General features: G+C 39.3%; 1 protein-coding gene across 1 annotated transcript; it reads left to right on the top strand.

Annotated features, from left to right (window-relative positions):
* The first annotated feature begins 256 nt into the window (after window positions 1-256).
* On the top strand, window positions 257-5,964 carry LOC132959811 (nuclear receptor subfamily 4 group A member 2-like). The gene is made up of 8 exons (XM_061033032.1): window positions 257-785; window positions 877-932; window positions 1,159-1,976; window positions 3,140-3,269; window positions 3,631-3,788; window positions 3,882-4,081; window positions 4,251-4,429; window positions 5,318-5,964. The coding sequence occupies exons 3-8, from the start codon at window positions 1,164-1,166 to the stop codon at window positions 5,563-5,565; spliced, it is 1,728 nt and encodes a 575-aa protein (XP_060889015.1). The 5' UTR covers window positions 257-785; window positions 877-932; window positions 1,159-1,163; the 3' UTR covers window positions 5,566-5,964.
* The last annotated feature ends 4,793 nt before the right edge of the window (window positions 5,965-10,757 follow it).

Here is a 10,757-nt window from a genome sequence, read left to right as displayed (position 1 = left end):
CGCAGCGGAGAGCCAATCGGAACGCAGTGTACGAGTACGCTCGTCCAATGGCGTTTAAACAAAGGCGGGGCCATGTTGTTGACGTAAAGGGAGGGTAATATTGCGCAACAGTGGTCTCCCTTTCATCCTCTTCTTCTTGAGGATAATAATAAAGAGGGAGAAGTGACACCAGCTGTCGTTTTCTCTGTCTTTAAGGACAGTAGGCATGTAGAAAATAAGAAAGCCTTTAAAATATGACGTATTTTTCTGATTCTGTATTTCTTACACTTACATGTGTTTTAAGCTGTAAAATCCTACTCTTTAATCTGTGTTCAGCAACAGATTAAAGACCAGCTGTTTAACATGATCCGCTTCTTAAAAGACTTTGAGTTTTTTTTCCCCATCAGAGCTGAAATAAATCTACTTGATGTCGCTGCCCTAACTTTAATTCATAAAAAGGCCTTAAATGTGCTGCAGGAAAGTGGGCTATAAGCATTATTTCCACATTACATGATCCACTGTCTGTGCCAACACCAGTCAATGACCCCCACATACACACCAGCCCGCCCCTTTGGGTCTTGTGCGTAATAGGGTTTGGCACAGTGGTGCGCACCGCGTAAACAAAAGCACATTGTCGGTGTCACTGGCAGCCAGTGTGGAAGTCAAAGAGTGGGAGAAGTGAGCAGTCATTTCCTTTACTCCTCACACAACGAGTGGACATTTTTCTGGCTGCAGCTACAGCTTTAAAGATCTGCAAGAAATGGGATTACTTTGCACAGTTCTTTTGCACTGGATGGAGCTCTGAGGTATTTGTATGTTACTCTTTTTCTCCCCAAATCTTTAAGAATTTTGTAAAGCTTTCAGGTGACACCCCTGATGTTTTTTGTTTCATATTAGGAAACGTCTAACGGGCATAAACATCCTCTGGAAAATAAGAAAACTAAAGCCCACAGGTAATTAGCTGTGCAATTTACTCTGCAAACGAAAAAAAAGCCATTTGAGCTGTTTAAAGTTGTTTTGAGGTTGAAGCTGTCTTTCAACAAGTTACATTGTCTGCGAAATTTGTTTCTTATTAAAGACACAAAGTAACATCACAAATCAATGTTTCCGCAAACTTAATGGATGTACTTGTCTTATGTGTCCACTTGACTAAATAAACTAAATTACGCACATTTGTAGGCGCCATGCCGTGCGTCCAGACCCAGTGCGGCTCCTCTCCACAAGGAGCCAGCCCGGCGTCTCAGAGCGCCGGAGGAGAGCGCAGCTGCGACTTTCTCACTCCGGAGTTTGTCAAGTTCAGCATGGACCTCACGAACAATGAAGTTTCTGCTACAACTTCGGGGCCAAGTTTTGGCTCTTTGGGTGACACTTTCAGCTCTGGATACGACGTGAAGCCTCCGTGTCTCTTCCAGATGCCAGTGCAAGGGGAGCTTTCGTGCGTAAAGGTGGAGGATGCGCACGGGTGTCCGCGGTATCAGCCGAATCCGCACCAGTCAGACGAAATACTTTCCTCGCCTGGTTCTGTTTACTACTACCGCTCTCCATCACCTCACAATATCACCTCCAACTTCCAGACTCCAACAGCACACATATGGGAGGACTCCGGCTCTCTGTACACTTTTCGACAGGACTATTTAGCTGCGGCGCACAGGAAAAACGCTCTCTCCAGATTCTCGCTGTTTTCCCTCAAACACGCACCACACAGCGCACACCACGTCAAATTTGATGGATCCCTCCACGTGTCCATGAGCTTGGACACAGCCGGGGCGCACCAGCCGCTGGACAGCTCCGGGGTTTTGGGAAAGCAGACGGGAGTTGGGTATCCTCACCCGTTCCAGCTCGCCCATGGCCACCACTTTATGGACTACCACCAGACTTCTTCAGCTCCCGGCCGGGGAGCGCTGAGTACGGAGGGGATGTGCGCGGTGTGCGGGGATAACGCAGCGTGCCAGCACTATGGAGTGCGCACATGCGAGGGCTGCAAGGGCTTCTTCAAGGTTTGTTTCAGTGCAACTTAATTTTAAAGCCGCAGGACAAAGCTTAAATTCATACTTGGATATTTTAAGGCAGCTGATGAAAATGTCTCCTGAAAAGTTTAAATTCCTTTAAAGGAAGGAGGTTTATGTCAAACTTTTGAATTTTGGAAAAGAAAATCTCATGATGCTCTCATGAAAAATGGATATTGCCTTTTCCTCCTCAAAAACCTTCACTGCCACACTGTCTTCTTATAAAAACTTAATTGAACTAAGCTATGGTGTAAAATCCCCTCTGAGACCCCAGACTAGCCTGCTAAATTGGTAATTTTTCTCCTCATGCATGTTCTGATCTCTTGACTCTTGAGGGTTTTAGGGCAAAATGTCCTGTATGAAAATGTCCACCAACGTGACCTGAATAAAAACCCTCCTCTTCTTCTCTCTGAAGGAGATTCCCAGGGGGCAATTCTCCAAATTACGAATGACCACGATCCCTGTATTTACCCAGACTGCCCTGTCTGCCTTGCTGAATGTCTTATGCTGCCTTGGATGGCCCACAGGAGCAGGAGTGCTGCTGTTAATTTTTAAAGGATCATTTAAGGCTTTTTACTTTCAAATGTTAAAAAAAAAAAGGTCCTTCATGTTGATGTTGAACAATTTCCCAAGAGTCTTACAAAACGGTTCCAAATGCCACCAGTTTAGACCGACTCTCAAAGGTGTGTGAAAATAAAAGTTGTCGCCATAAAGTGAACATTTTGGAACAGTTTTTCACCATGTAATTGGTTGTTAAGGGACCAATATTGTTCTTGAATGCCCTTTAAAGATTTCCCTAATTAAAATGCAGCAAAGATTTACAAGAATACAGAAATATTTATCTAAATGGTTGTATGTGTGTTTTTGGGGGGGTTTAACTGCCTGATTTTACTCAGGTATCTACTACAAGAGATAATAATGTATTTAGAAACACATTGTCTGAGGTATATTTGTGCTGCAAAGTTTCACATGCAGCTTGACCTAAGCACTTCTAAAAAACAGATGATTTTTAGTATCAAACTGTTCAAATTCCAGTTAATTTGACTGAAAGCTACCTTTAAGCATTGCCTCAGTAACATGCATCAGGTTTAACAATCAGTGTCTAAAGAGTAACCTTGTTCTTTGTGAAATATAACATTTCATTCTCTATGCAGCGAACCGTACAAAAAAATGCCAAGTACGTGTGTTTGGCCACCAAAAGCTGCCCTGTGGACAAACGCAGGAGGAACCGGTGCCAATACTGTCGATTCCAGAAGTGCCTTGCAGTGGGAATGGTCAAAGAAGGTAACCTCTAAAAGACATATTTTGTCAAATTTGATCTTTAAGTAGCATCCAATTTAATTGATTTCAAAGCCTTGTGCCACACAATTGTGTATGTGTTTGCAAGTAATATATTCTGACTTATAACTTGCAGAGAATTTGTTCAGATTAAAGGCAATCATGGAAAAAACATATCAGGAGTTGGTGGAGAAAATCCTGATTTCCCACCTGCATGTCCAAAATTCATGAAGATAAACAGCAATCATTGACACGTGGAAAGCTTAAAATGCATAAAAAAGAAACCCAAAATTGACACGACTGTCATTTGCTATTTATACGATTTACCCTAGAATGAAATCTGAAAAAAGTTGAATCTTTTCTGCAGTTGTAAGGACAGCCGGTCTGAAGGGTCGAAGAGGTCGCCTTCCGTCCAAACCCAAACCTCTTCCTGACTCTTCTGCACCTGTCAGCTCCCTCCTGAGCGACCTCATCAGGGCACACATGGAATCAAACCCTCCTCCATCTCTTCTTGACTTCTTAAAAGTAAGATATGTGAAACCATTCACTATAATGAGGTTTGAGAGGCTAATAAAATGATGCTATCCTCAATTTTTTCTGATGGTGATCCTTCAAAAGTTCAAGGAGAGTCCAGGAAGTCCCCTGGGAGACGATGCTCAGCACGTGCGGCAGTTTTACGACCTCCTGACCAGGTCGATGGAGGTGATTCGAGGTTGGGCGCAGAAGATCCCAGGCTTCGCGTCTCTTCCAAAACACGACCAAGACCTCCTCTTCTACTCAGCTTTCCTGGAGCTCTTTGTTTTGAGGTTGTCATACAGGTAAAGAAATTCAGAATCTAAGCACTTCTTGGTAAGACGGGCCAAAAATGAGTTAGTTCTTGAACTTTTGGCTCAAATCAAAGATGGAGAAGCAGCTGCATGCATGCAGAAGCCATCAGACAAGTTTCTCTCTTTCACACTTGTAGCACATGCTGTCATTCTATTTCAGATCGAAGCCAGAGGAAGGGAAGCTGATCTTCTGCGACGGCTCGGTGTGGCACCGGCCCCAGTGCCTACGAGGCTTTGGGGAGTGGATAGACAGCATTGTTGAATTCTCCGCAAATCTGCAGAGGATGAACCTGGATGTGTCCACCTTCTCCTGCATGTGCACACTCGCTCTTGTCACGGGTGAGATTCTCAAAAGATTCTGTCTAATCAGCTACTCATGCAGCATCAAGTGTATCAGCCCAAGGATACAGAATTAAATGATGCCGGATGTATGGATAAAACATTACTAACCTTGAGAAGAAATTGCAGAAACTTAAATATTTGTGGTTGCGTGCTAATTATCAAATAATGCAGAAAGACATCAATTTAGTTAGTTTGAAAACTAACTTTTTTCGAAAGTTTAAGCTGCCCATATTCTTGTAGGACACATCAGAACTGAGCACTGTGCTCTACGTCGTTGATTGAGTTTGGTGTGACACCTTTGCACTTACATCCTTTGTGTGACACGTAAAAAAAATAGGATCAAAAGCTAGTGGGGAGGTCTTAACGGGTAGCATCACTTACCATGCTAATTAAAAGCCTTTACACTTAATATATGAACAGTTGAAAACTGTAGAGTTAATTAGTTAATGTTGGTTGCAGAAATATATCAAGTTAATGGATAAAGGGCTCGGGTAGAAAGCTTGATATAACGACTAAAAGGTTTAAATTAATAACAAAAAGTTAAAAACTGTAAAAGTTGGTTAAAAGTGGGCTTAGGGCTAAATGGTTAACTAATGGAGCTTTAACTGATAATGATGATAAATGTTTGAGTAGTCATTCATTATTGTTATTAATAATAAACAGTCAAATTGGTGAGCCCAAATGTGAAAAAGCAAAGAACAGAAACTTACAACCTTTTGACTTTACAAAAAGTAACAGGCTAAATGTTTTGGACAGAAACATATTACTTTTTTTATGACTTCACCTGTCATTTTTATAAAATATTTGTTTTCAATGTTTCAATCGCTATTTTGATGTTTTTATTTCCTCATACCTGTGGCTGCAATGTGACTAATGGACCATCAGAGCGGCATGGACTGAAGGAGCCGACGAAGGTAGAGGAGCTGCAGAACAACATCGTTAAATGTTTGAAGGAGGGAGACGGAGGCTCAGACTGTTGGTCCAACTCTTTGTCCAGAATTTTGGAAAAACTGCGAGAGCTCCGCACTCTGTGCATCCAGGGCCTGCAGAGGATTTTCTACCTGAAGCTGGAGGATCTGGTGCCGCCGCCTGCAATAATAGATAAGTTATTCCTCGACACGCTGCCATTTTAGAGACAAAAGAGAAATCACAAGGGGTCGTTTTTTTTTTCATCATGTCATTCCGGACAGTTTGACATCTGTGCACTGCATTGAAAGCAAATTCAAGTTTAAATTTCAGCTGTTGAAGCATGTTTTCCTCAAATGTAAAATAAAAATATATCCCTACTTTATTTAATTTTTATACATTTGGCAGCTAAAGAGCCTCGTCAACCAATTTCAAATCATTATTCTGTTCTTCTCAGACTGTATAGATAAAGTTTTGATACCAGTGTGTCCCTTTCATAATAAAAAAAACCTCATACTAGTCCTATAGTGATTAATATCATAGACTCATATTTGGTAGGATGTTGTAGATCAAAGTTAACTGTCATTGTCCATGTTTTAATAAATAAATGAACGTTATTGCTGCTGGATTTTTCTTCTTCATTTCATCTTATTATGTCTTTAAAATATAAACCAAACCTTAGAGATTAAATTCAAATTTTAAAGACATTTAAGTAAATTATCTGAAGCATATGTTAATATATACACAACAAAATAAAAAATATGCTACTGCTTTCTCTAATTTTGATGCAAAATCCTCCTACGCTATCCTATAGCTATCTTTTTAGGTTTTCATGTGACAATGTTCTATATTATAGAATAATATTCTCAACAGTTTTTTATACAGGTGTATCACTTTACAGTAAATAAATGTGACATTTTATAGATTTCTATGGCGAAATACCTAAAAGAATGCATGCATTATCCACTTTTTGTGATTTTTTTATTCCATAAAAGCTACATATTTGCATTGTGGCATGCAGCTGGGAAATTCTAATACATTATTCTACGAGACATGAAGATATGAGTATTACGTGTGTGTGTGTCGGGGGGGGGGGGTTGTGAGTGTGTTTATGGCCCCTGGCTGCCTGACATTTCTGCAGCCTGTAGGTTATATGTGGCATTAAAGAATGTCAGTGTACTGCCACTTTTTCTAAAAATACAAGTCCCATAAATAAAAAAATTTAACCTCTGGTTCAACATCCTCACGTGGAAAAAGTCTGTCAGTCTGTTTAAATTAAAACTTTTGGGTCCTTAAAAACCCCTGTCTAGAGGTAACAACCAAATCTGTAGGTGGTGTAAATACCTATTGAATCATAATCACATCTCAAGGGAGAAATTAAATCATTATACACCATTCAAGCTGATTGGAACGCAGCCTCATTCTTGTTTCTAACAATGCCACATGTGTTTTCTTATATACGGCAGAAAATGATTGATTTTATGGTTTGGAAAAGGTCTTTTATATAAAAAAAACAGGATGATGTTCCCATGGAGGATTTAATAGGCCTGCAGATCAATAGTGGGGGCTGTTCAATGCTGTGGCGTGGCGGGAAGAGATAGAAATTAATCAATAGCAGTATTGGATAAAAGTCCAATTTATTCTGATGGAGCTGCTGATTGACAGGCAGAGAGCGCGAGAGAGAGAGAGAGAGAGAGAGAGAGAGAGAGGGAGAGAGAGAGAGAGAGAGAGGGAGAGGGAGAGAGAGAGAGAGAGAGAGAGAGAGAGGGAGAGAGAGGGAGAGAGAGAGAGAGAGAGAGCATACAAATGTTTCAAAGTTAAAATAACAATTTTATAGGTTTATAAAAAAAACTTCTGAATACTACGAGCACATAAGAGCCTACACGGGTGGAAATGTTAGAAAATGCATCATTAAGCATTACAGACATTCACATTGATGTTAAATACTAAATGAAGTTTATTAAAAGAAGAAATTACCAATAATTAAAAGTAACTACCGATAAGTACATTTATTCCAGTACTTCCCTTAAAGCTCCTGTGAGGAAGCTTCTGTTTATGTTGATTTTGGCGCCCAATGTGGTCAAAGCAGTACATTTATTTGACAGGGCAGCACATCTCAACAGAACACCAGCAGACTCGGGTTAAAATCAATTACTTTTGTTTTGTACTTTTTGTATTCGATCGGTCGTTACAGAAATGTAGGTTTTATCCTTTTAATAAAATGAGGCATCGAAAAAGTAAATTTCGACGATCTCAGAATAAAAAGCTTAAAAATCTACCTGTTGGTGTTCATTTGGGTTCAGAAGCTGCAGGGAAGAGGTTGTTTGTGTGTGTGTGTGTGTGTGTGTTTATGTGGAGGGCTGACGCCACCTGAAGCCCTCCGGCAGGTCGAGGCGGCACAGGAGCATCAGGTATTTTTATCTCAAGAGCACGACTGGTGAGCGGCTCTGACCGCTGACTTTGATCTCTGCATCCATCCAGCTTCAATACAGCTTAACCCCTTATCACGGCCAGCACAGAGACCGCCAGCATCAAGACGGATTTACAGGCAGGGACCCCCGTTCACTTTCAACATGTAATCCAATACAGATTATAACAGATTAGTGATGATGAGACAGATATTTAGCATTTGATCGAGCTGTTCATGTGAATCATTTGTTTGTCGTCTGTTCTCCAAATGGTGCACTTGAAATGTCCCAATATTTATTGTTTTCACTGCCAGTCAATTAAAACTGGTCAATCATCAACACTCAAACATGCGTCCCAAAAATTAATCTCAAATATATCCAAGGTGTATGGTGGATATGAAGATGTTTTAAAAAATAATAGAAATCTTCTTATATGCTCAAAGTTAACCATGATATGTACAACACATAATTACAGGTTGTTGGTTTAAATCAAAAAGTGTATATAAGAGTTTTAGTATCACAGGTTATCAGCAGGTAATAAAACAAGCAGTGGAACATCCGTTTTACTTTATATATTTATACACTTTATAGATATGATTTTTAAAATGATTCTTATATTATTTATTAATGGTAAAAACAGCTTTGTTAACAACATTTTACTCAGCATGTATCTATATCTATGCCTTTTAGATGATTATAAGGATGTTACCATACACTCAATTTACGGTTCACAATATGATTTTATCACAATTGTCCAATTATTACAAAGACATGAGATTGAAGTAAATTTATAATTTAATATGATTATTTTGTTTCAATTCTCTGACAAAAAAAGAAAAAATATCCCTTTCCCCTATTTTTTGTTACAAATATAAGTTCTACTTTTTAATTTAAGGGTTGTTATGTTACCAGTAAAACAGACGTTATTGTTTTCTTTAAGAAAAGTGACTCTGATCAAGGCTACAGCTTCAACTACTGATGTCCAACAACAGAGGAGCTATGGAAAAAGAGAAGCCAAAGGAAGACAGCGCCCTCTTCTGGTTGAAAAAAGCATGGCTATATATATTTTTGTCAAATCAATTTAAATGGTGCAGATTTGTATTGTTTTTTTAATCGTATTGTGAGCTATCATTACAGCCTAACATAGGTTCATAATGGATTTATTGAGTTAAGAGAAATATCTTTAAATAGTATGCTTGTTTCTGGACTGCTCAGATTTTTTATATTCAAGTCATACCAGCATCTCACCAACATGTCTGCTTCTCAATTGCATGGCGCTGACACTTTTCAAAAGCTTTATTTGTTTAGGAAAGCTAACAAGTGGATTTCATATTAAAACAGATTAGTATTTGATCACAATGAAGGGTCCACTTAATAAATAAATCCCCCTGTCATTGTAACAACAGACAGGGGATTAAAGTTTCTTGTTTCTTCAGGGACAATCCTTCAGGGAGTCTGTTACTGAAATTAGCATTTCTGCTAACAGCTAGCAATCAACAAAACACTTGAATGAGTGGATTGGGTGATTAATTTCCCCCCCCCCCCCAAAAAGGACAGAAAACAAACAGAGAATCCCAGATGATGCATTAAGAACCTGAAATATCCCACTCGACTTTTTAACCCAAAACCAGAGCTCACTTATTAACAGGGAGTTAATTATACTGTGCTAAAGGGATTTAGCACAACAAATGATTAGGCTTTGTCTGAGGTTGTCAAAATGAGTGCACATATCAACTACAATCCTGATAACACGCTCACTGAATAATTTATGCAGATGTTGAGATCTTATTAATGAAAACAATAAAAATAGATACTTTTATTTTGTGTGTGGGTCCCAGGGGGGCTCAGCTTCTCTTAGATACAAGTATGCAGGTCTCCAAGAAATAAAGGTTGGAAACCACCGTTTTATATCATTGTTTATCTTGAATTTTACACACCAGTTATTTTATTTGCTATGCATGCCATTTGATGACAAAAGATCCAACTTAAAATAACTTTAATTATGCAAAATGGACGTTTTTAGACACCCCTCCATATGAAATCATTTAGATCCTTTGCCCCAAATACTAACTGTACGTCTGAGTCTATAACAATACAACAAAGAAAAGCTCCCACACTGCGGGGGAAAGTGAGGGATAGAAACAGTTTACAGCCTCACTGCAGAGGAAGATGTAAAAGAAAAGTAATCTGTGGACCCCCAAGGGGGCGGGAGGACAAAACACAAGACTTGAAAAAGATCTCCATTATCCGCTTATCGTAAAAAATATCTCCACTACCCAAAAAGAAAAAGATGCTTACAGGAGTGTTTGAAGAGGAATGAGGTGTTCAGGGGATGAAGCTATAAGCTCCAGGAGGACTGGAGGGTCTGTTTGAAGATTATGAGGACGTTAACATTCAGAGCTGAAGACCTGCAGTGATGAGCTCCGGCCTCTGAAGCCTTTCTGGATCAGCTCTGCATTCCTGTAAAGAGTGATGGACAGGTGGAGTTCACAAAGTGAGATAAGTGAGCTGAAAAGTGAATTTAAGAGACAGAATCTGTCTTTCTTCCCTTGGACCTTCTGTCATAAAATCTCATCTCAAGTGCTGCTGCAAATCTCCTTCTAAGAGAAAAGGATAATAATAATAATAAAAAAAACAGGTTATTCACCAGCTCGACACTATTAGAATATTATTTTAAGCATATACATGCATCAGTAGGACTAGAACATATATAAGTATATGCATGTGACACAAACTGCAGAAAAAAGCACAATTTAAATATTGAAGCACAAAAAATGACACCAAGAAAGCAGCTGAGTCATGCACTGGGTACAAACTAGGGAAAGTATGATGGCTATAAAAAGACAATATGCTTGCATACATCAGTTTGTCTTAATCTTCCACTTATTCGATGCAGTGCAGTGGGAGCGATTTTTAATTTGTTCCTTAATAAGTAACCTTTGCCAAAAACAATTTATTTGTAAATACAGATCTTGTTGCTGTGCATTAAAACGAATGTGTTCCTGCGACCT

The sequence above is a fragment of the Labrus mixtus genome, chromosome 24 (assembly GCF_963584025.1).
Source record: "Labrus mixtus chromosome 24, fLabMix1.1, whole genome shotgun sequence".
In the NCBI taxonomy this organism is placed as follows: Eukaryota; Metazoa; Chordata; class Actinopteri; order Labriformes; family Labridae; genus Labrus; species Labrus mixtus.
The sequence above is the reverse complement of the archived record's forward strand: the minus strand, read 5'-3'. Positions and strand labels throughout refer to the sequence as shown.